At 34.8% G+C, this 27,292-nt stretch overlaps 2 protein-coding genes and 1 long non-coding RNA gene across 3 annotated transcripts in view; 1 reads left to right on the forward strand and 2 right to left on the reverse strand.

Moving 5' to 3' along the window:
• The window catches only part of LOC128171447 (uncharacterized), a 136,814-nt gene that overhangs the window by 99,350 nt on the left and 10,172 nt on the right, over positions 1 to 27,292 (forward strand). The window lies entirely within an intron of this gene.
• LOC128171413 (chromatin assembly factor 1 subunit A-A-like) lies at positions 509 to 1,410 on the reverse strand. The gene is made up of 2 exons (XM_052837211.1): positions 961 to 1,410; positions 509 to 765 (listed from the first exon to the last, which is right to left on the reverse strand). The coding sequence occupies exons 1-2, from the start codon at positions 1,196 to 1,198 to the stop codon at positions 518 to 520; spliced, it is 486 nt and encodes a 161-aa protein (XP_052693171.1). The 5' UTR covers positions 1,199 to 1,410; the 3' UTR covers positions 509 to 517.
• Positions 18,362 to 23,294, reverse strand: LOC128171467 (uncharacterized). Its single transcript, XR_008242084.1, has 2 exons — positions 22,880 to 23,294; positions 18,362 to 18,649 (listed from the first exon to the last, which is right to left on the reverse strand). It is a non-coding gene; the product is annotated as an uncharacterized LOC128171467 (long non-coding RNA).

Raw genomic sequence — 27,292 nt, forward strand, 5'->3', positions numbered from 1 at the left:
TGTTAAGAGAAAGTGGGGTAGAAATTGACATGCATCGACACATGACTACTCCGAACAACGAAGTCTACTGTGTATATGGAGATCCTGCATATCCCTTAACCCCGTACATCATTCCCCCATTTAAAGGTGCAGTTCTATCAGCTAACCAAGCGCGATTTAACAAGCGCATGTCAAGCGTCAGAATTTGTGTGGAGTGGGGTTTCGGAAAACTTTTGAATCTGTTTGCTTTTCTTGATTACAAAAAAAACCACAAACTCTATCTTCAACCCATCGGAAAATACTATAAAGTAGCCGCATTACTTGCAAATTGCCACACATGCTTATATGGGAGTGAAACTGGTTCCTTTTTCGGTTTAAATCCCCCATCCCTACAGGAATATCTGCATCGTTGACTTTTTACAAAAACGCTACATGTAATTCAGAGAGACAGGAGTATCTAATTTTATTCATGTTTTATTAATGTTATGTTAAATTTGATATTTATTAATAAACAATTTTATCTCATCATATTTGAAAATCATTTTTGATTCAATACTTTCTCGAGAAGTTGTAACATAAAAGCTTTTTCTTTTTTCTCAGTTTCTATTCTTTCCCTGCGTTCTTCTCTCTCTAACTCAAATCTTTCTCTTTCAAGTCTAAGCTCCTCGCTCCTTAACTTCAACTCTTCTCTCTTATTTTCGTTCTCAATGTTGACCTTTGTTTGTAAGTATTCCATGACATTAGTAGAAGATGTTCTTTTCTTTGGAGTTTGGTTTTCTTCTTCATCTAAAATAAACAAGTTGAAAAGTTTATCATACTGAAAGCAAGGAAACACAGAACATGTAAAACAGTTTTAGAACAGTGTTGGCATGAGAAAATTAATAATTAAATTCTATTCCAAGATCTAACTTAAGATTCGGTGTTATTTATCTCATTAAAATAAAGCTCAAGGTACGCCCATATTTTCTCTGTTTTATTTACCTTTGCTCAAATTTTCAAGAGCTCTTTTGCGTACATCCTTTCCTTTTTGATCATCCGCCGACTTCTTTTCTTTTTCAGTTTCCTTGACTTTCTCTTCCTCCTCTTTTAATTCTAAAATGTCGTCTAATAACGCCGTTTTCTCGTCATATTCTTCAACAACACCTGACCTAAATAGATCACATGTAATCTTTAGATTTTCTTGTAGGTTTGGTTTAATGAACGTATACATTTGGTTCATATAAACTTTTATAATTAAATTTTCCGTCAGTGTAATTACCCCTGCCTCCTCAACACATCTTAGATTAGTGCTTCATGCATATACATGTATTGTAATCATAACGGAATTTATTGTTAAGTTTTTAAACATTATGCGGCACCGAAGTCATGAAAATTAATTTACAGCTAAAATACAATTAAAATTATTTAGAAATTCATATTCATGAAATTAACTTGAGAACTCTTTAGTATAGTATAATTATAATAAGATTTAGCTACACTACATTGATATTCAATTAATTTTGTTTTTACTTTTTCTTGCTTTCGGCATTGCTCTTCTTATGATGGTCCAACATTAGATTCGTCCTTTCCCTGACCCATCTGCCATCCACAACAAAGCTACCCCTGCTGACCGTATCGCTAATTTCAGACCACTTCGTTCGGTCTTTAAATGGATTTTTTGCTAACACTTCTTTCAAAAGTGACAAATCATCATTCTCCGAAAATCGTATTTGCTTTTTACGCTCCAACATGTTTAACTGTAAAAAAAAAAAGAAGTGAAAACATAAACAGAGCATCTCTCTCTCTCTCTCTCTCTCTCTCTATCTCTCTCTCTCTCTCTCTCTCTCTCTCTCTCTCTCTCTTAAAAAGCTATGCTATTTTTATTTAGCATAACTTTATTTACATTTAATAACTCTTTTCTATAATTTGAAAAGTTAATTATACACGATTAGTCACAGCTCAGTGTGTTTTAGAAGCCTATAATTAAAGACGAGATAGGTGTTTTAAACACTCGATAAAAACAAAATTTTCAATGAAAGACATAAATTTTTTTGTAAAAAATCTCGTAATAAGTCTCCAAGTTTAGGGAAAACACACACTTTTATCACAATATATAATAATAAAGAAAATATAAGCTACAAGTTTGCACTTACGGGTACTCGCTGTTTCACACGTTTACAGCAACTTGTAGAATTTCGTCAATAGCAAAATTGATGACGTAATGCGCACATTTCCGGGGGGGAATCCCCTGCTACACGTACACGTACGCGTACACGTCGGTTTGCTAAACCTCTCTAATTTACTACCGTTTCACTTGTGACAATTATAGTTCTTTGTGTTCTTTAAGATACATTTATACCAAAGATTTAACTGCTTTTTATAGGTTGTTTTTTTTAACTTCTTGTCTACATTTAAATGTACAACAAATAAAAAAATCCCTATTAACTGGTAATGTATAGTCTCTATTGGCCGGTAATGTACAGTCTCTATTGGCCGGTAATGTACAGTCCCTAATGGCCGGTAACGTATAGTCTCTATTGGCCGGTAATGTACAGTCTCTATCGGCCGGTAATGTACAGTCTCTATTGTCCGGTAACGTATAGTCTCTATTGGCTGGTAATGTATAGTCTCTATTGGCCGGTAATGTACAGTCCCTAATAGCCGGTAACGTATAGTCTCTATTGGCCGGTAATGTACAGTCTCTATTGGCCGGTAATGTACAGTCCCTAATTGCCGGTAATGTATAGTCTCTATTGGCCGGTAATGTACAGTCTCTATTGTCCGGTAACGTATAGTCTCTATTGGCTGGTAATGTATAGTCTCTATTGGCCGGTAATGTACAGTCCCTAATGGCCGGTAACGTATAGTCTCTATTGGCCGGTAATATACAGTCTCTATTGGCCGGTAATGTACAGTCCCTAATTGCCGGTAATGTATAGTCTCTATTGGCCGGTAATGTATAGTCTCTATTGGCCGGTAATGTACAGTCCCTATTGGCCGATAATGTACAATCCCTATTGGCCGGTAATGTATAGTCTCTATTGGCCGGTAATGTATAGTCTCTATTGGCCGGTAATGAATAGCTATTGGCCGGTAATGTATACCCTCTATTTGCCGGTAATGTATAGTCTATATTGGCCGGTAATGTATAGTCTCAATTGGCCGGTAATGTACAGTCCCTATTGGCCGGTAATGTACAATCCCTATTGGCCGGTAATGTATAGTCTCTATTGGCCGGTAATGTATAGTCTCTATTGGCCGGTAATGAATAGCTATTGGCCGGTAATGTATACCCTCTATTGGCCGGTAATGTATAGTCTCTATTGGCCGGTAATGTATAGTCTCTATTGGCCGGTAATGTACAGTCCCTATTGGCCGATAATGTACAATCCCTATTGGCCGGTAATGTATAGTCTCTATTGGCCGGTAATGTATAGTCTCTATTGGCCGGTAATGAATAGCTATTGGCCGGTAATGTATAGTCTCTACTGCCCGGTAATGTACAGTCCCTATTGGCCGGTAATGTACAGTCCCTATTGACCGGTAATGTACAGTCCCTATTGACCGGTAATGTACAGTCCCTATTGGCCGGTAATGTACAGTCCCTATTGACCGGTAATGTACAGTTCCTATTGGCCGGTAATGTATAGTCCCTATTGGCCGGTAATGTATAGTCTCTATTGGCCGGTAATGTACAGTCCCTATTGGCCGGTAATGTACAGTCTCTATTGGCCGGTAATGTACAGTCCCTATTGGCCGGTAATGTATAGTCTCTATTGGCCGGTAATGTATAGTCTCTATTGGCCGGTAATGTATAGTTCCTATTGGCCGGTAATGTATAGTCCCTATTGGCCGGTAATGTATAGTCTCTATTGGCCGGTAATGTACAGTCCCTATTGGCCGGTAATGTACAGTCTCTATTGGCCGGTAATGTACAGTCCCTATTGGCCGGTAATGTATAGTCTCTATTGGCCGGTAATGTATAGTCTCTATTGGCCGGTAATGTATAGTCCTTATTGGCCGGTAATGTATACTCTCTATTGGCCGGTAATGTATAGTCTCTATTGACTGGTAATGTATAGTCTCTATTGGCCGGTTATGTATGGTCTCTATTGGCCGGTAATGTACATCCTCTATTCGCCGGTAACGAGCAATCCCTTTTGACTGGTAATCTACAGTCCCTCTTGAAGGTAATATACAGTCCGTATTCCCCGCTATTGATAAAAAAAAAATAATAAATTCACGCTGCACTCTTGTATGTAAAGAACAAATTACGATGCATTGGAGTTATAATTTTTGAATTTCAATTAATGTTATTAAACACAAATCACGTTGAATAATTTATGTTGTTGCGACAACTAATACAATAAAGTCAATGAGGTCTGTTTTTGAACAGGTTTATACCTGAATTGTAATATAATCCTTATCTATTGATTTAAAAGCCAAGCTCACAACATCGCAAAAACAGCTTGTTACAAAGACATCTCTTGTTACTATCACACAATCGGTCGTGTCGTTCGGAGGGTGTTTAAACATCTTGTTACAAAGCATTTTTAATTTGTTACCGTCGCACTATCGTCCGTGTCCGTGAGTCATTGTTAATTGTCATTGTCAGAGAGATCATAGACTTAGATTTGTTTGATTCTACTCATTGCACACATTAATGTTAAACGTCCTCTGTACTGTGACTCAATAGTTAAATGTACGGGTTTTTAAATTTAACCAACATTGACACGTGACGATTCTTACGATAGTATGTGTATTCTAAAGAAGAACTTTGGCGGCCTGGGACTCCCGTCTTTGTTCTCTGTCTACGGTTGGTTATGTAAGGGATATCAATTACATCCCTAATAAATACATCTAATTAAAACATTGTTGCGTCGTCAGTTTTTCTACTTATTAGACGACTACAGCCAACATACTGGACTGCTGCAGATAATTGGGATGAACACAAACTCACAGTAACACAACACAACTGCTAGTTCCTCCAACCTCACGGAAATTTACCATCTTCCACATACAAACTACACAGAGTATCCAAGACAAAATCAAAATAACCTATTGCACGAATTAACAAACAAAAAACAACATAAATTCGATTGATTAACGTCGTCCTTTTGTATAAATTTGGATGATCGGAATTTTTTTTAGATGAAAACAGACATTCATATATCCACGTGTTAACAGTTTAATCCTTAACAGAATCACACGATCCTCTTCCAATGTTTGTACACACATGACCAGTGGGCGGGATCGAACTATGCTTACCACTGAGCAGTAAGTAAATATTTTATCATAGTGACATGTGTATGTCATAAGTATTGAGCATGCATTTCATAATGCAATGTGGACAAAAGGACCACTGCTAAAACCAAGTAATGGTAATAAGATAAAAACTGTCCATTCTTTCAGATATTGTACAACCCGGGGCCCATCAGCCTAACCCTAACCTTGACCCTGATAGTTCAATGGACAGTTCGCAATTGCAGTGAAGGTAAATAATCAGCGTCCATAGCTTCAGAGAAATATGGCGAGGATTACAGAGTCAATTAAAATAAAAGCAACTAAATAAAAACTAGCCAGTGCGTCCATTTGATAAGAACCCAGTATATAAGATACACATGTAATTTTTATACGGATGTTTAATCAAACGTCACATTACAAAATGAAATCATATTTTCACGAACTGTTGTGTGCGTTTTCCTCCTCCTGTTTAAAAAGCGGGGGCGGGGGTGGGGGTGTTAAGTAAATGTAGAATACGATGTATATTGGTAAAATACATAGTAAGGGTGTCAATATATGCCGGTAATGTGGTATTATCTTGTGTAACTGTTTAAATTAAAGACATACACATGTCGAAAGTGTGATAATGTATGCCGGTAATGTGGTATTATCTTATGGAAATGTTTCACTTATTATAGGTTAATAACAGAAATGAAGAATCAGTTACAAATATTCCGGAAATATTTTTCTTTTGTTTTTTTTATAAAGACGAAATGTGATAATAAACTATTAGCAGAATTGTTCTTAGAACAGTTATGAGGTCTCTTTATTACCAATTTCCGGTTTTGTTTTGTTCAAATATTTCCGGAAATCCGTTTTTTTCTGCAATGATTGCTTACTTCATATAGCCCCTAATGAATAACAAAAGAAAGCATTTCATTGTCTTTAATTAACATCGCCCAGTCCTAAATGTGTCGGTAGCGGCTAATTTAAAGTGTTAACGGCGACCTGGACTTCCATTTAAACAATTGATCCACATTCTCCACTGATGCACATTCATCTGTTGTTCTGTGTTGCATGTGATCAGAAATTGATTAATGGCCGTGAATTTGTGGACTGAAAAACGAAAAGTTCTAAATCAGTGAAAGCCTGTCAAGCCTCAAAGAATAAACAGAGATAAAATATAAAAAAATAAAAAATAAAACGATCTGAAAATGAAGAGTTATCTTTGTCGGACTTCTTAGGTTTCTGATAAAAATGCTTACAGAACTTCTTTATACAAATATCAAGGCGTCGATTTTCCATTAGTAGGGACGATAATTTAATTCGGCTTGTTAATTCTCTTAAGGTTGTCCTATAGTTAGCACTAATTGGGCTCAATCATGGAAAACCCAGTTTAGATTATATATATATATACATCCTAACAATACATATAAATAAGAAAAAGTATATGTTTACTTGCTAGTTGTTTGTTATAACCTCTCAGAAATGGGTATCCCCTTGAAAACGTTTGTGAAAAACATGAAATTTGCAAAATGTCTGGATTTTTTTCTAAAATTAATTCCTTACTGGATGGTAAATTTAAAAAAAATCATGTAAAAATCGAGTATTAACATTTGTTTAAACCATGTCACATCAATATTTTGCGCAATTTGTTTTTTTTTTTTTTTGTTATAAGTATCTCTGTGTTGTGTGGGCCTATTTGAAGAGATTGATACTCCGAGTTATCTCCCTTCTAACACAGATTGAAGTGTATAAGACATCAAGGAACTCTAGGATATATTACTTAGCATTGTTTCTGAAAGTAGAGGGGGCATGTGCAGATCCAAAAAAAAATCCCCGGGAGGGGGGGGGGGGGGGGGTCCGACGGATATTTGAGTTTGCCCGGGGGGGGGGGGGGGGGCGGGGGTTGAGACATAATTCTGGCAATTTCTTTAGTTAATTTAAAGAAATTTGAATTTTGCAAGAGTTGGAGGGGGTTCGTACCCCTGACCCCTCTAGATTAGCGCATGGGGGAGTGGCATACTTAACCATAATTTTAGAAAAATCAACTATCATATCTATTTCCATGGTGGCTTACTATAGGAAGTGAAGGACATGTCTTGGTAGGCGCTGGCACGATAAGGGTCCTCCAAAGCTCAAAGTCAGGAACTGACCTAGATCTTTAAATGATGGCGTGGTTGAAGTACATGGATCATAATTTCAAAAATATCAATAAATATATGCACTTTATTCTACATGAAATGCAATGCACCAATATTTTATTTACTGAGAACAAATCAAGAAATAACGTATTGTCAGGGACACCTACACTTACATGCAGCAGGGTACACCTGTTTGAACATTTAATGTCCATTTTACTCTTAAAAGAATTCCTCATGTAATACATTTCATGCGCGGGTCTACAGGTGGAGTGGTTGCGTGTATTTCCCCTGAAAAAAAACTTACTAAATAAGTAAAGCAAAGCTTCCCCCAAAAAGCCATTGGATCCCCCACCCGCTAAACAAAATACCCCCTCCCACATTTGTTCGCTTTTTGGACATACGTACGGTTTATTTATCATCATATCTATCGTAATTAAATAATTTACCTTTAATTTTAGTGACTTTTACCAGGTGTGGTAGTCCACCTTAATGACTTTGTTTCTTTGTTGTGAACGGCTTTCTCCCCGTCAAAAACGAGCGCGGCCTTCGCTAAATTTCTATACTGAAACAGTTCTTCAAATTCAGCCAACTTTTGGGACTTCGCCCCTCGTGCTTGAACTCAAATGCTGGTCCGGTCTCTGCCTCATGCACAGCACTGCTCACCGTGATGGGGTTTTTGGAAGTTTCTGAGTAAGCCCCGTTATGTTTTTATGATTAAACAACTCTGTTTTTCTATCGCTTTCTTTATAGTAAGGAAGGAAAATAATGAAACTGTCTCATCGTTCGATAGTCCTATATCACTGCATTCCATTCTATCTGCCATTTTACCTCATTTAAAACACATACAACTAACGAGCAAGCTTAGAGTTCCACGCCACCGCATTGTTCTACTATTTATATTACCTGATCACGTGACTCGAAACCTATTCGAGTTCATGTATGTATGAAAACTCATCACGCTCATGATCTCAAATACAGTTGAACGAATGGCAGAGCTTTATCGCCGTGTTTTAATGATAAAAACATGCGAGGTGAAAGGTTGTGAATAATGCGTGGTGGGTGGATATGTGTAGAGGGACTGATTATCATGACAACACATTTAACTGAGAGAGAGAGAGAGAGAGAGAGAGAGAGAGAGAGAGAGAGAGAGAGAGAGAGAGAGGGTTAGTTATGCTGAAGAGGTTGATAATTTGAGTTATCTCCCTTATAACACCAAGTTATGACATATCCTGTAAATAATTTACAACAATTTTTTTTTCGAAATATCAAGACCATTAAGAATAATAAGAACCGATTTTGAAAGTTAACAAAAAGCAATCTTACTTGGAAATATAGAAAGTAATCAAAAATTAGCAGTAAGTAATACAAACGCATGTTAAAGGGCATTAGATGTAAACTTAAATGATTTTTCATCTTTTTTTTTATTTACAAGAAACAAATTTCGATGATACTGAAGTCAATGTGTATGATCGTTTGTTCCAATGTACAATGTATAGCCATAAAAAAAAAATCTTAGAATCGCGAAATTTATTAAAACTTCAGATTACCGCATGCATCTGCATGCACTCTATAAACGACTATTATTTAATTTTTTTTTTAATATATAATCACTTGGCCGATATTTGTATTCATTGTTCATTGAGAGAGAGAGAGAGAGAGAGAGAGAGAGAGAGAGAGAGAGAGAGAGAGAGAGAGAGAGAGAGAGAGAGAGAGAGAGAGAGAGAGAGAGAGAGATGTATTCATTCGTTGTGTAACATCGATAATATGAAAATTTTAGACACTATGTAAAAATCTTACTACTGACCGAGTATAAGCTACAACTATCGGCACTGTGCTATCGATTAGTGCCAAAAAATGGACATATTAACGCAGATGTCTTATTGAGAGTTACATGCAATCTTACATTTTGAAAAAAAAATATGTGAATAATGCTTATATATAGTTAATTATTTCAAAGATTATGGTTTATAAAAATCGCATCATAAAATACAACGGTGCGTGTGAACTTACTAAGCGATTTTAATGTGGTTTAGACACGTGTTTTTATAAGTGAAACTCAATTAAAAGCTGTGTTTGTCACTTTAATTTATGAAATTCCGAAAACATATTTTATAAACAATTTGTGGAAAGAATGGGCGAGCTTGAACAGATCTGGAAAGTCTAAAACATGCATACATGAAAGACGATGTCTTGATTGAATAGAAGTGTATAGGTTCAGCACGTGTGGTGGCTTTTGTATTTTGTTGGTCTGAGTATTTGATACACTTTATTTGGCGTGTACGATTATATTTCAACACAGATGAACTTTTGAGCAACAAAGACGATAAATCCAGTGTTATTGGGAAATTTATCAACAAACTGTGATTATCTCAAATGTTTTTGGAAAAGAGGGTAGGGAGCGTAGATATAAACAACTTTAAAAGGAACGAGGTAATTAACAGGCTGTAATCTCTCTCTCTCTCTCTCTCTCTCTCTCTCTCAGTGAGAAACACCACGTATTGTATCATTATAATCTGTGTGTACCTTTGTACAATGGTATTGAGATTGTAATACAATGAATGATAGAAGAACGTACTCCAAACCTTTTATAACCTTGGTTTAAGAGTCGTACTCAGTGGAGCGCGTACTCGGAGTACGAGTTTGAGTTTGAGAACGAGTATGTAAAAAGTTTTATAACCTCGGGGCCTGGTTTTCTTATAAAATTATCCCAGTAATTTATACATACTTCGAAAAAGTGCGTGTCTGTGACCGCTTTTAAAAAAGTGTGGGGGAGGGCAGGCCCCATCCACCACCCCCACCCCAATCCGCCCCCGATCCTGAAGCCTGTAAACATTTCTTTGTTTTGAAGTTGCCTAATTATAGGAAGTAAAAGACGTGTCATAATAAGCGCTGACGATTTTTAAACGATGGCGTGGTTTTAGTTTAAAAAAAAACAACTTATTAAAGCAGTGTAGTAAAGCTACCAAAAATAGACCTCATACCCCCTTTTCTCTGGGCATGGTGATTGCTGCATATTTATGTTTAATGTATGTTGTTTCTTAAAAAGATTGTGTCTATAATGCGAATAACATTTCTAGCTGTAATTCATAAAAATCCATTATGTCATACGATTCATACCGTATATATTTTGTTTTCATTCATTATTTTGTGCAAAAGTGCGTGTACCGAATGTCCTTGACATGTTGTTATGTGCTTGTGTTCAGTTCAACAAGTGTGATGTTTTGGCTGCTGAAATAAACACGATTTCCGGTGTCAGTCAGAATCAGACATTCTGTTATAAAACAAACACACTTCATTGTGACGGGACAGGAATGCTACAGATAGCAGGATTGTCGTCCAAAAGATAATTCTCAAATTTTATTTCACAAACGCATAATGAAATTTAACATGAATTAATAAAACAAAGCACATACAGTGAAACTGACCAGTAAATTCACTTGAATTGTTCTGGCAAACATTTCTGCAAAATATGTAGAAATACAGGATTGCTTTAGAAGTCATCCGTGGTCTCAAATCAATTTTTACCCCCACCCCCCCCCCCCCGATCCCTCCACCCACCCCCTTACTTTAAAAAATGTTTACTTCGAGTACATATACATTAATTAATATAAAGATGAAATAAAGTAATAATGAAAACTAAGTTGACCGATTATTACATTTAAAACTGAATATTCGAACAGCTTTTTTCTATTTTTGAAAACCGGTAAATTCCTTATCTGGGACCGAAACCATTTGGGGTCGAAATTGCTAGGTGGCGAAACGTCTAAGCATCGCTGTGACGTATGTCGACCAGACGATAGACCGATTTGGGAAGAGGAAAGGAAAGTTTATTTCTATCCGTTTAGATAATTGTTCCCCGTGAAAAAAGTTTGTCATATCATATATTCTACAATATAGTCTACTTCTTCCTTATATCTTGCCCGTGACAATTTAGGTGAGATAAAACGCGATAGTTTTAAAAGTCAACTATGTAAAATGGCTGACCCGAAAACAAACATGTCATTCGTGTATATGTAAAGTGTTGAAGAAAAAACTGTTGTAACTTAGTTCAGGTAAGGGAGGAGGGGGTAAGTTGTTTCAATCCAACAGCTCAATGGACCAGTCGTTTGTTCAGACACAGAATCCCCCCCCCCTTTTTTTTTAAATGTTTACTGGGAGTATATACGTTAAGTAATATAAAGATGAAATTAATTAATAATGAAAACTAAGTTGACCGATTAAAACATTAAAAACTAAATATATGAATAGCTTTTTTTTTGGGGGGGGGGGTGGCATTTGTCTAAAAAAGTAAGTAACATTTTGTTTTCCTGTTGAAAGACCAACATTTTATGAGAAAACATTTATCAATGTCTTAATCGCTTACCAGAATTTGAAAAAAAAAATATAGTTATTGACACTTTAACATTTGTTACATGTAAGAATATCTATACTACATTTTGTCAATTAACTAAAAAATGCCTGCACCAGAGTAACTGCTTACACTTTTGGTATTTTAACAAGTGTAATATGATGTCCATAAACTATAATTGAATTTTACCTGATAAGTAATTATTGTTGAATTAACTAAAACCTACTTTCATTTTCAATATTTTAAAACCAGCCTAAAGTAGCAAAAATGAGAGTATGGTGGTGGACATGTTTTGGGGGATCCAAGCCAGTGGGAGTTGTATCAAATTGTACACTTGCAATGATATCGAATGATTAAATGTAAAGAGTGAATATATTTACTGGGAATTTACTTAGAGTATACATAGAAGGTGATACTTGATATTTATAGTTGCAAATATGTTTCCTTATATGAACCTGCAGAATAGCAAATCATTTCAATAATGTGTGAACTTTTTTCATGACATCACAATGATAAAGGCCCGTGCTTATCGTTTCACAGCTGCATCGTTAGCATACACTAGTGTCTTTTAATTTCATACATTTTTATACCAGGAAAGATTAGTAGTTAACTTTTTGCATTAATTTGTAAACAATGAACAGATTGTGTTCTACGTCTATATGAATAAACAAGTTGCTGTCCTTTAAAAAAGGACTACAATACGTGGACCATTTGCATGTGTTTCCAACGAAAGCGTGAAAGCCTTTAGTTAAAATTATCAGAGATTCCACCGACTCTAGCCCTCTGCTTTTAACCACTAAATTTGTACGTTGCATTACGTATACATGTATGTATAGCCCTGACTTCTAAAATAATTATGATCTATATATGAATGAAGTTTGCATGTATAGTATCAGGCATTCGGTGAATTCTACTATTTGCGCACACATTACGATTCGCACTACTTTGTTAACTAACGTTATGCAGTGACAGCTTTGTGTAAATTAAACATTTCATATTTGGATGCATTTTTCTTGAAATTTAAACTTTTATACAGTGACATAATTATTCAATCATACTTAAATGCTTAAAAAAGTTTAATCGGGAAGTTCTCTAGCCTTGCCTACTATAAAAGTAAAGTTACATATGTGTATTCGGAAAACAACAAAACATTGCAAATTATGCTATTTGATGCATGTTGTAGTTTCGGCATAACATTAACTTATTTCATAATACTGATAGTTCATATCACATGCAAATCATTTCTTTAAAAGGAATACTTTGTTTCTGTACTGTTTACCGACAACTTTACAATTACAGCGCCTTTGAACTTATGTGTGCATATGGCACGGAATCCCGATCCCGATTCAGATAAACGTGTGCTAGCCTGGTTCCCTGAGCTACCCATTACCGACAGGAACCAGGCTAGCTCATGCGCAGGCTAAATTTTCCCCAGAGCATCCGGTTTAACCTCGTTTATATATTTTCTGCGTGGACCTCAGGGTCCACGCAATCATGTGTACATAAAATAGGGAGGTTGAAAAGGGACTGGGCGATGAATGGTCATAAAAATTGTTTTGTTTTTCCTATACTACAAATGATACACATCAATAGTGATCGTTAAAAGAATGGTGAATATCATGAATATGGTAGGATGTTTTAATAAACTAATTTAATTAATTTAATACATTAATGTATTTGAATATATAATACTGAGTAGGAGGGGGCGGAACAATTGAACATTGAAACAAATAATCGACATCATTCTAATTTTATTGAGAAAATTTGTAGGAATACAAAATTAAATGAATTGGCCTACTATGTGCTTTAATAAAAAATCATATATTTATGCATACATATAATATTCTTTAGATTGAAGTGTGAACCTAAACATTATTTTTGGTCAGTCGATTACTTGAGTAACAGAAAGGCATAAGGCCTAAAAAAAAAATTTAAAGATATCATCAAGTACTAGAATGTAACAGTTGATGGTCTCTTTACAGGTTCCCTGTGTCTGACTGTTGACTGATAGGTTATACCAGTCTGTAGTATGTAACAGTTGATGGTCTCTTTACAGGTTCTCTGTGTCTGACTGTTGACTGATAGGTTATACCAGTCTGTAGTATGTAACAGTTGATGGTCTCTTTACAGGTTCTCTGTGTCTGACTGTTGACTGATAGGTTATATCAGTCTGTAGTATGTAACAGTTGATGGTCTCTTTACAGGTTCCCAGGTTGTGTCTAACTGTGCTGTTGACTGAGAGGTCAAAGAGAATATATGTGGTATAGTATTCATGTAATATCACCATGTTCATGTAACTATTCTATGTATTTTTAGGTCACCTGAGTCACTCAGGAGACCCATTGCTATCTCACGTTTGTTGTCGTGTGTCATTTGTAGACATTTCAGTATACATCTTTTAAATGGGTATGAGGGCAGTAGTCATTGTGTTAGTCCTGGGGTAAGAACTGTTGCCCGAAACCATAGGCCGAGGTCAACGGAGGTGTGAATTGTATTTTGATAGCAATTATAGTCTGTTCTTTACATGGGGTAAAGACACAACTGCATTTTATCCATGTTTTATAAATTTTCTTTATATATTATAATTATACCCCCGCTCCAAAGGAGAGGGGGTATACTGTTTTACCCTTGTGTGTCTGTCCGTCTGTCTGTCTATCTGTCTGTCTGTCTCTCCGTCCGTAACAAAAATTTCTGTCACATTTATCTCAGCAACAATTTATCGCAGATGCTTGAAATTTTTACACAGTGTTTGTTCAGGCATGCCATATCACGGGATATATTTTTGTACCAATCGAACGTCAACTTCCTGTTAAATGACGACTTTGCTTATTTTTTAACCAAAATTTTCAAACAAATTTTCCTCAAAGATTTCTCAGCAACTATTTATCGCAGATGCTTGAAATTTTTACACAATGTTTGTTTAGGCATGCCATATTATGGGATATATTTTTGTACCAATCAGACGTCCACTTATTGTTAAATGACGACTTTGTTTATTTTTAGCCAAAATTTTCAAACAAATTTTCCTCAAAGATTTCTCAGCAGCTATTAATCGCAGATGCTTGAAATTTTAACACACTATTTGTTTAGGCATGCCATATTATGGGATATATTTCTGTACCAATCTGATGCCAGCTTTCTGTTAAATGTCGACTTTGCTTATTTTGCATATTTACATCAGAGCGGGGGTATCACTAGTGAGCATTGGCTCACAGATATCTTGTGAAGCATTGTATCATATAAATGTATGTAATATTAAATCCCGCAATTGTGCGGGATATCATCAAGTACTAGAATGTAACAGTTGATGGTCTCTTTACAGGTTCCCAGGCTGTGTTTGACTGTGCTGTTGACTGAAAGATCAAAGAGAGAATATATGTGGTATAGTATTCATGTAATATCACCATGTTTATGTAGCTATACTCTGTATTTTTAGGTCACCTGAGTCACTCAGGAGACCCATTGCTATCTCACGTTTGTCGTCGTGTGTCATTCATAGACATTTTACATGTAGTATACATCTTTTAAATGGGTATGAGGGCCGTGGTCATTGTGTTAGTACTGGGATAAGAACTGTTACTCGAGAGCATAGGCCGAGGTCAACATCAACTTCTTACCCAGGAACTGACAATATAACTATTGCCCACATTCCCATTTGATTATTGGTGTGTTAGACGAGGAGAAACATACCTTTGTGGTAGTATCAGGGCTAATTTATCTAAAGGGGGGGGGGGGCAGTCAAAAATCAACCAGGGTTAAAGGAATAGCAAAGCATGGGACATAAACCAGGAATTAACATGGTTACACTGGTGGGTTCCCATTTTGCACAAATTTGAGGATTAGGTGTGAATTGTATTTTGATAGCAATTAAAGAAAGTAATAATGAGAGAGAAAGAGAGAGAGAGAGAGAGAGAGAGAGAGATAACATGTCTAAGAAAAGAGAGAGATATTACATGTAAGATGTACATGTTTACATGTATAAGAGTAAGTATCTGTGAGAGAGAGATAGAAAGAAAGAGAGAGAGAAAGAGAGAGAGAAAGAGAGAGAGAGCAAACAGACATGTTATACAGAGCAAGACATATTAAATGATAGATATGGAACAACAAGAGTAAGGGAGTAAGAGACAAAGTTTAGTTGAGTTCATCTGTATGAGAGAGAGATAGATATAGAGAGAGAGAGGTTTGGTAGTGAAAGTGTGAGGGATAGAGAGAACAGTTAGAAAGCAAGAGAACAGATTTAATGAGAGACAAGAAGTACAGGTTTAGCTGTAAAATCATGAGATAGTGAGAGAAAGTAATAATAAAAGAATGAAATTGATTACATGTCTGAGAGAAATAGAATGATGCATATGTTTAACAGAGTAAGTCAGAGAAGAGAGAGATAGAGAGAGAGAGAGAGAGAGAGAGAGAGAGAGAGAATACATGTCAGAAAAATAGTTAGATGCACATGTTTACATACTAAGTCTGTGAGTAAGAAACAGAGACTACATGCCTGAGAGAATAAGATGCACATGTTTACATGTATAGGAGTAAGTCACAAGAGAAAGAGAGAGAGAGAGAGAGAGAGAGAGAGAGAGTACATGTCTGAGAGAATAAGATGCACGTGTTTACATGTATAAGAGTAAGTATCTGAGAGAGAGAGAGAGAGAGAGAGAGAGAGAGAGAGAGACTACAAGATGCACATGTTTACATGTATAAGAGTAAGTCACAAGAAAGAGAGAGAGAGAAAGAGAAAGACTACATGTCTGAGAGAATAAGTAAGATGCACATGTTTACATGTAAAAGAGTAAGCATCTGAGAGAGAAAGAGAGAGAGAGAGAGAGAGAGAGAGAGAGACTACATGTCTGAGAGAATAAGTAAGATGCACATGTTTACATAAAAGATAGAAAGTGTTTACATGTTTATTTATGAAATAATGAAAGACAGAGGCTTAGAGAAAGAATGAGAGATAAGAAGTACTTGTTTAGCTGTAAAATTAGAGATAGTGAATGAAGGGGTAATAATGTGTGAGAGAGAGAGAGACAGAGAGAGAGAGATAGAGAGAGAGAGAGATTACATGTCTAAGAGAAATAGAAAGATGCATATGTTTAACAGAGAGTAACTCAGAGAAAAAGAGAGAGAAACTAGAGCAAAGCTCGTTGCAAAGCAACGAGTGGGTCTTCCGTTAATGTCAAGAGTAAAGCTTGATGTTCCTGCAAGAAGCAGAGTGTTTAAATCAATAACGAGCAACTTAAAGTAAACGATAAAAATAAATACGAATGATACTATGTACGAATTAACAAAAACCTTAATGATTCTAAGAACGACTTAACAAAAAAATAATTCCGAAAGTGTCAAAGTACTTAACAAAATTCGAATTATTTTTGGTACGAGTTTGAACTTCACGCTATTTTTGAAACCAAAAAACGCAGAATCAAAATTTCTGAAAAATCAATTTTTAAACCCCGATATCTGTTATGCATCGTCCGATTTAAAAACGGATTTTAGTTTTGTACTCATCATGAAAATTACCGTAGGTTACATATGTTTAATTTTTAATATTGAAAAACAATGAAAAACTAAAACAAGAGGCAAATGGGCCACATCGCTCACCTGAGGAACAATAGGTATGATAAAATCAGCTTAATGGAGTCACAATGCAAACTACCTGGACAATGTACAATAATACATGTAGATCCTGTATAAATAAAATCCATTTTCCCCCCTAAATATTCTTAAGCTTATGTTTATAATCATTAGTTCCTTTTCTAAAAGGATGATTTTATACTGATTTTATAGTCATATCGCATGTTGAGTATTGCAGTTCTCAAAAAGATCCTTAACAATAGTTTATATATGAGATATAAACCTACATCAAACTCTGAACCTTCTTGTGAGGCCAAAGAACTGTCCTGGGGCCAAAGTCTTAACAATTATAAAGAACCATCTGGCTGATTAGTTTCTGAGAAGAAGATTTTTAAATATTTACTCTATATATTCCTATGTTAAACTTTGACCCCCCCCCACCCATTGTGGCCCAAACCTATCCCCGGGGTCATGATTTTCACAACTTTGTATCTACACTACCTGAGGATGCTTCCACATAAGTTTCAGCTTTCCTGGCTTATTAGTTTCTGAGAAGAAGATTTTTAAAGATTTTCTCTATATATTCCTATGTAAAAATCCATTCCCCCATTGTGACCCCACCATACCACCTGGGACTATGATTTTAACAAACTTGAATCTACACTACCTGAGGATGCTTCCACTTTAATTTGTGCTTTTCTGGCCTAATAAATTTTGAGAAGAAGATTTTCAAAGATTTTCTCTATATATTCCTATGTAAAACTTGATCCCCCTCTTGTGGCCCCTCCCTACCAACGGGGGCCATGATTTGAACAAACTTGAATCTACACTACCTGAGGATGCCTCCACACAAGTTTAAGCTTTTCAGGCCGAATAGTTTTTGAGAAAAAGATTTTTGAAAAATACCAACAAATTTTCAATAATTCTCAATTATCTCCCCTTTAAAGAGGGCGTGGCCCTTCATTTGAACAAACTTGAATCCCCTTCACCTAGTGGTGGTGCTTAGTGCCAAATGTGGTTGAAATCTGCCCAGTGGTTCTTGAAAAGAAGATGAAAATATTGTGATCAGAAAAGCTCACTTGAGCCTTTGGTTCAGGTGAGCTAAAAAAAAATAAAGGAAACATAATTGCATACTTTTATTGAAAAACAAATTTTCACAGCTAACAATTGTAAATTACTTAAAACAGCCATAATTTTGTTTGTTATAATTTCTTATCAAACACAAACCACAACAAGGCATGATGCTTTCTTAAAGTTCCATTACAGTAACTGTTCATGAATTATCCGATTTAATTTTTACTGGTAAATAGTCTGTAGAACACATTAAGGAATATGCATGTGGGTAGAGGTGACAGGTTAACCTCAAGAGCTGAAAAGAATCAACAGGTAAAAACCATGTGGCCACCAATAGCTGAAATTAAAAAAATCAATAAGCTGTGTTAATACATGTACCAGTATAAAGTTTACATTAACATATGCATAGTATTTCTTAAAAAAATACACTGACCATGCAGTGTAATTAGTCAATCGCAACTTCTCAGGCCTTTCCGGCAAGCTCGGAAAAACACCTCGAATGTATTAACATCACCGGATGTTAGAATTTTATACAAAATGGAGTCGCTTCCCATTAAATTAGTATCGGATAGAGAGTCTTGTATGTTGCTTCTGTGTTATATTTTAGTGTATATCGTTTACTTTAATGAAGTATAGCTCATATCTCAACAGATCGTAAAATGCGTTCTATTTATATCAAGTTTTACAAAAAGGGGGGTTGTCATGGACGCCTAGGTAATACATTCGAGGTGTTTTTCCGAGCTTGCCGTAAAGGCCCGAGAAGTTGCGATTGTGTAATTAGTATGACATATCCCGATACGTGACATAAGATGGCACAGGACAGTTTTTTTGATACATTTCATCGTAGCCTGGGGACGTGTGTCTTCGGAACCATGTAACTAGAATTTCCTCCGTTCCCATTCAGCACATATACCTTTAATTCACTCTTTATAAGGCCAAACACCAATTTCTGAAGAAAATTTCTAGTCAAAATCTGTAAAATTTTCTACATACTGGTTTTTATGAGATTTTGATCCTTCCATATTTTGCTAATTTTTCATGATTTTTCAGCTTTTTAGACCTCCCCCAGCCAATTCCCTGCAAAGGGTTGACCTTCCGTACCATGTGCATGTTGCACCATCACATGTCAGAAACTTACCGGTGTATAGTTTATAATGCCCCATCCAACTACTTTTCGTGTTATTTACCTTCCCGTCTGTAACTTGCATTTTCACGGTCTAAAGTCAACACAACAGTCATTATAAGCCGCAGGTTTCCCATTTTACTTCTGAATCTCATGTACCTATACATATGAGGCCTACATATTGAATATCAACTTCAACAAGAGACATCCCTATAAGTAATGATAATCATTAAAAATCGTTTCATGAATTTTAGCAACACTCATAAGCCTTTAAGTACAGCAACTCTCAATTTTACAAAAATATTGACGGGTACTTTATCCGAAACTGTCCCTTGCTACCTTTAACTTACACTAACATTCTCTGAAAAGTCATCTTGTCTTAAACTTACAAATCTTATGCTATTCTGAGAAAAAGTATACCTCATTTTGCCAATTCCATTAAGGATTAAGAAAAATATGGCCATTTCAGTGAACCCAGCATTTCCACTTTCCTCTATTTAACACAGATTCATAGGGCTCTCCATAAATAAAGCATCTTTACCTAATCTTATAGAAGTCAACTGTTGTTCAACCTCCCTAAATAAGAAACCTTATTCAAAACTACATACATATACATGATATTATCATGACAAAAGCATCACATCACTTAGAAATACCCTTACATGTATACCCTCCCCCTATTTTTTGATTTTCCTAAGAAGCATTAGTTTGAACACTTTAACCTAATATTATGAAACTCGTGGCAATTCCCTTAAGTCATTTCTCACACATACTTAAAAACAACCATCACTGATATTGAAAATTGATCTTTTCTTGGTAAATGGATGAAATGTAACATTTTTTTTCACAAAAAGACATGCCGCCATACATGTGATTTCTTGTTTTCATGAAACAGTAAGCTTATAATCATATTTAGTGAATATCTTATCTATTCTTGTTTCTAGTCTCCTTTTAACTTTGCTAAAATAGTAAGACCTACCAGTGTGATGTCTGCTCTCAATTAAAATGAAATTCAAACATAACCGGGTACCTGGGGACGGATGAGAATTCCATGATAAATGTTCAAATTTTACATGTTTTTCCTACATTTTTGATGCCTATATACAATAAAAGGGTAAACATTTGTTGTTTCTTGTTCATTTCGAGAGTAATTATTATAGCAGATGTTATTTCAAGGTCAAATGTACATTTACATATCCAACATGTAATGGTAATGGAGACAATTGGAAAGAGGGGGTGGCTTTTTGAATTCTGTAAATATATCTAAAATATCACTTTTGGATAGGAAGGAGCAAAAACTTGAGTTTTTTTACATATTGTTTACTTTGATAACTGCATTTGTCTACATGTGAATTTTATTTGAAAGAAAAATATGCTGTTTTAAAAAAATTGAGTTATATAAGTCAGGTTGCTTAATGTTATTTCATGAAATCAGACAGCAAAATTGCTGCAAATTTATAATTTAAATAATTCAATTGATCAAAACTCTTTTACTGTGCAGTATTAATTCTTATCTTGGTAATTAACTTAAGCCTATTAATTGTCATCAGAATAGGAAATACCTACTTTCTAAGCCAATTTACTCTAGTGGTGGTCATTCTACACATTTAAAAAGGGATTTACTTCCCTTGTATATTATAGCTAATAAATCATGTAATGACATATATAACCAACAAAATCATCCATTTTCCCAAAATAGACTACTTTTGGTACAAAATCCACTCAAAATTACAGTTAAATGAGAAATCTGAAAATACCATGTAGTCTTGAAACTTACACTAACATTCTCTGAAAAGTCATCTTGTCTTAAACTTACAAAGCTTATGCTATTCTGAGAAAAAGTATACCTCATTTTGCCAATTCCATTAAGGATTAAGAAAAATATGGCCATTTCAGTGAACCCAGCATTTCCACTTTCCTCTATTAAACACAGATTTATAGGGCTCTCCATAAATAAAGCATCTTTACCTAATCTTTTAGAGGTCAACTGTTGTTCAACCTCCCTAAATAAGAAACCTTATTCAAAACTACATACATATACATGATGTTATCATGACAAAAGCATCACATCACTTAGAAATACCCTTACATGTATACCATCCCCCTGTTTTTTGATTTTCCTAAGAAGCATTAGGTTGAACACTTTAACCAAATATTATGAAATTTAAATGCTTCTATTCTGATCAATTGAATTTTTAAGCAGCGTGAAATTAAAACCATCGAAATTGATACTTTAGTTAAAATCATGAAATTTTAACACGGTGGAATTAAAACGACTTACAGTATTTCATCCGAACAGCCTCAAAGTATAATTTTCTGCTATACCATTTTTTTAAAATGAATTCTGCTGGGTTTTTTTTTGCTAATAAATTTAGCGAGGATTTTTTTATCTTTTCTAATTAATGACAGGTTTTAAAAACAATATTATGTTTAGTATGTATAAAATTCCATAAACAATTTTACAAAGCTTTGGATTTTAATTGCACAATGAAAAAATGAGGGATTGCATGATAATACATGCTCATTTTGAAATTTAAAGCATTGTTGATTTCTTTTCCTAGATAGAGATATGCACAAAATGATGTTGCTCTGTGATGCTTTGCCAAGATTAAAAGCATGAGAGAGAGAGAGAGAGATAGAGAGAGAGAGAGAGACCTGAGGCTATTGTAGTAAAAATTATTACATACATTTGTCTTACTGTAAAAATTGTTTACAATGTAGATGTGTTCTGCATGTAAAGTTTACCTAAAATGAATCAATAAAATTCAATATATATAAAAGATAAACTAATCTCAAAGAATTTCTGTGTTCTGTGAAATAATCAAATCTTGAGAAGAATGTTTTATAGATATCAGGGAACATTAACCTAAAATCTGAACTTAAAGTTCTTTTCATCTTGCACTCTGTTTTACATGCTCTTTCACAGGCGGTTATCATATATAACGGCGAGCCAGACAAAAGTTCTAATTTTATTTAGACTGAATATTTACCATGTCAAATATATTTATTTAATTAAGCACAAGCCTGTCTGAGTTCTTTAATTCATTAATTAAGTGGAGGTGCTATTTTCAAATATTTAGGGTAAAGTTATCATCATGCAAACATGCACTCTAATTACAACATTCTACTCTTGTGTGCCTTTGGACCCCCACCCCTTTTAATTGCACTGTTTTACAGTGTGTGGTGTGTTGTTCAATACAAAATAAGACATACATATACATAATAATAAATAGAAATTCAAAAGAGTAGTGTGCAAAACATACACGTGAAAATACATTGGACAGATGATATCCCGAGATTTCTCTGACTCAAATGCCCGCTTTTATATTGTTACGCACGTCAAAAGCGGAGGTTAGAGTCAGAGGAATGTCGGATTAGATTGAAAAGTGCACAAACACTTTGAAGAGAAAAAGTCAATACGACATATCCTGTATTGAAACATACCTTTATAATCTGTCATACGTTAGTTGAGCTGAAATTTTCACTATCGCCGTCTTGCAGGCCATTCTTCTGACACACCGCTATCAGCTGTTGCTCGCATTCAAAACATGGCGAGTTGACATGGTGAATCGTACGATAATTATTTCGATTAAAACTAATAAGACTAATAAAAACTAACAACGTAATTACCGATCGAATTAACGAAATTGTTTCAATAAACACTCTGATTAACTATATAAAAAAGGAGTTCGGTTTTATGACCTGTACGAAATCTTTTCAGCAGGAGTTACTTTAAGTGTGAATTTTGCACTATTTTTTAAACCAATAACGAGGAATCAACATTTCCGGAAAAATCAATATTTAAATCCCGATATCTCTGCAATGCAGTATCCGATTTTAAAACGAATTGAAGTTTTGTATTTAGCTTTGCAAACTATATAATATGCATATAATTTTATGTTTTTTAAAAAGTTTTATGATCAGTACGAATTGTTACAGTAGAAGTTACTTTCAGTGTGAATTTTGCACTATTTTTGAAACCAAGAAAGCGGCATCAAAATTTCCGGGAAAATCAGTTTTTAAACCTCGATATCTCTGTAATGCATCCTCCGAATTTTAAACGGTTTTCAGCATTAGACTCAGCTTATTAAGCTCTACAAAATACGTATACGTTTTTTGTTTGATCAAAAAATTCATTTTTTCAAAAAATTTGATTCGCTTCCAGTTTCGACCGGAAGTGACAGATTTTTATTATATAGCTTCATTACAGAGGTAAATTGACCAAATAATAACCATTGAAAATTTCAAGCCTCTATCTTAAAGCGTTTTTGAGAAAAGTCCCGGACAAAATGACTTTTCTAAAATTTTTAAAATGACGTCACGTCAAAACGGAAGTGACGTTGTCTTTAAAACTTTAACATCTGTGAGGGACGATAACTTGCTAAAATCTCTGCAAGTTTCATTGAAATCGGTTGAAAACTTTTTGAGTTATGAAGCAAAAAAGGAGTCAGAAAAAAAAGAAAAAGTATAATAATAACTAGAGCAAAGCTCGTTGCAAAGCAACGAGTGGGTCTTCCGTTAATGTCAAGAGTAAAGCTTGATGTTCCTGCAAGAAGCAGAGTGTTTAAATCAATAACGAGGAACTTAAAGTAAAAGATAAAAATAAATACGAATGATACTATGTACGAATTAACAAAATCCTTAACGATTCTAAGAACGACTTAACAAAAAAATAATTCCGAAGGTGTCAAAGTTCTTAACAAACTTCGAATTATTTTTGGTACGAGTTTGAACTTCACGCTATTTTTGAAACCAAAAACGCAGAATCAAAATTTCTGAAAAAGCAATTTTTAAACCCCGATATCTGTTATGCATCGTCCGATTTAAAAACGGATTTAAGTTTTGTACTCATCATGAAAATTACCGTAGGTTACATATGTTTAATTTTTAATATTGAAAAACAATGAAAAACTAAAACAAGAGGCAAATTGGCCACATCGCTCACAAACAATAGGTATGATAAAATCAGCTTAATGGAGTCACAATGCAAACTACCTGGACAATGTACATTAATACATGTAGATCCTGTATAAATAAAACCCATTTCCCCCCATAAATATTCTTGTTTATAATCATTAGTTCCTTTTCTAAAAGGATGATTTTATATTGATTTTATAGTTATATCGCATGTTGAGTATTGCAGTTCTCAAAAAAAGATCCTTAACAATAGTTTATACATGGGATATAAACCTACATCAAACTCTGAACCTTCTTGTGAGGCCAAAGAACTGTACTGGGGCCAAAGTCTTAACAATTATAAATAATCATCTGGCTGATTAGTTTGTGAGAAGAAGATTTTTAAATATTTACTCTATATATTCCAATGTTAAACTTTGACCACCCCCCCCCCCCCACCCATTGTGGCCCAAACCTATCCCCGGGGTCATGATTTTCACAACTTTGTATCTACAGTACCTGAGGATGCTTCCACATAAGTTTCAGCTTTCCTGGCTTATTAGTTTCTGAGAAAAAGATTTTTAAAGATTTTCTCTATATATTCCTATGTAAAAATCAATTCCCCCATTGTGACCCAAATACCACCTAGGACTATGATTTTAACAAACTTGAATCTACACTACCTGAGGATGCTTCCACTTTAATTTGTGCTTTTCTGGCCTAATAGTTTTTGAGAAGAAGATTTTCAAAGATTTTCTCTATATATTCCTATGTAAAACTTGATCCCCCTCTTATGGCCCCTCTCTACCCCCGGGAACATGATTTGAACAAACTTGAATCTACACTACCTGAGGATGCCTCCACACAAGTTAAAGCTTTTCAGGCCGAATAGTTTTTGAGAAGAAGATTTTTGAAAAATACCATCAAATTTTCAATAATTCTCAATTATCTCCCCTTTAAAGAGGGCGTGGCCCTTCATTTGAACAAACTTGAATCCCCTTCACCTAGCGGTGGTGCTTAGTGCCAAATTTGGTTGAAATCTGCCCAGTGGTTCTTGAAAAGAAGATGAAAATATGAAAAGTTTACAACAACGACAAATTGTGATCAGAAAAGCTCACTTGAGCCTTTGGCTCAGGTGAGCTAAAAACAAAATAAAAGAAACATAATTGCATACTTTTATTGAAAAACAAATTTTCACAGCTAACAATTGTAAATTACTTTAAACAGCCAAATTTTCACAGCTAACAATTGTAAATTACTTTAAACAGCCATAATTTTGTTTGTTATAATTTCTTATCAAACACAAACCACAACAAGGCATGATGCTTTCTTAAAGTTCCATTACAGTAACTGTTCATGAATTATCCGATTTAATTTTTACTGGTAAATAGTCTGTAGAACACATTAAGGAATATGCATGTGGGTAGAGATGACAGGTTAACCTCAAGAGCTGAAAAGAATCAACAGGTAAAAACCATGTGGCCACCAATAGCTGAAATTAAAAAAATCAATAAGCTGTGTTAATACATGTACCGGTACTAATAATAGCTGTGTTTACATTAACATATGCATAGTATTTCTGAAAAAAAATACACTGACCATGAAATGTAATTAGTATGACATATCCCGATACGTGACATTAGATGGCACAGGACAGTTTTTGTGATACGTTTCATTGTAGCCTGGGGACGTGTGTCTTCGGAACCCTGTAACTAGAATTTCCTCAGTTCCCATTCAGCACAAATACCTTTAATTCACTTTTTATAAGGCCAAACACCAATTTCTGAAGAAAATTACTAGTCAAAACCTGTAAAATTTTCTACATACTGGTTTTATGAGATTTTGACCCTTCCATATTTTGCTAATTTTTCATGATTTTTCAGCTTTTTAGACCTCCCCCAGCCAATTCCCTGCAAAGGGTTGACCTTCCGTACCATGTGCATGTTGCACCATCACATGTCAGAAACTTACCGGTGTATAGTTTATAATGCCCCATCCACCTACTTTTCGTGTTATTTACCCTCCCGTCTGTAACTTGCATGTTCACTGTCTAAAGTCAACACAACAGTCATATTAGCCGCAGGTTTCACATTTTATTTCTGAATCTCATGTACCTAACATATGGGGCCTACATATTGAATATCAATTTCAACAAGAGACATCCCTCTAAGTAATGATAATCATTAAAAACCATTTCATGAATTTTAGCTACACTCATAAGCCTTTAAGTACAGCAACTCTCAATTTTACAAAAATATTGACGGGTACTTTATCCGAAACTGTCCCTTGCTACCTTTAACTTACACTAACATTCTCTGAAAAGTCATCTTGTCTTAAACTTACAAAGCTTATGCTATTCTGAGAAAAAGTATACCTCATTTTGCCAATTCCATTAAGGATTAAGAAAAATATGGCAATTTAAGTGAACCCAGCATTTCCACTTTCCTCTATTTAACACAGATTCATAGGGCTCTCCATAAATAAAGCATCTTTACATCATCTTATAGAGGTCAACTATTTTTAACCTCCCTAAATAAGAAACCTTATTCAAAACTACATACATATACATGATATTATCATGACAAAAGCATCACATCACTTAGAAATACCCTTACATGTATACCCTCCCCCTATTTTTTGATTTTCCTAAGAAGCATTAGTTTGAACACTTTAACCTTAATATTATGAAACTTGTGGCAATTCCCTTAAGTCATTTCTCACACATATTTAAAAACAACCATCACTGATATTGAAAATTGATATTTTCTTGTTAAATGGATGTAATGTAACATTTTTTTTCACAAAAAGACATGCCGCCATACATGTGATTTCTTGTTTTCATGAAACAGTAAGCTTATAATCATATTTAGTGAATATTTTATTTATTCTTGTTTCTAGTCTCCTTTTAACCTTGCTAAAATAGTAATTTAAGACCTACCAGTGTGATGTCTGCTCTTAATT

The sequence above is a fragment of the Crassostrea angulata genome, chromosome 2, assembly GCF_025612915.1.
Source record: "Crassostrea angulata isolate pt1a10 chromosome 2, ASM2561291v2, whole genome shotgun sequence".
NCBI lineage: Eukaryota > Metazoa > Mollusca > Bivalvia > Ostreida > Ostreidae > Magallana > Magallana angulata.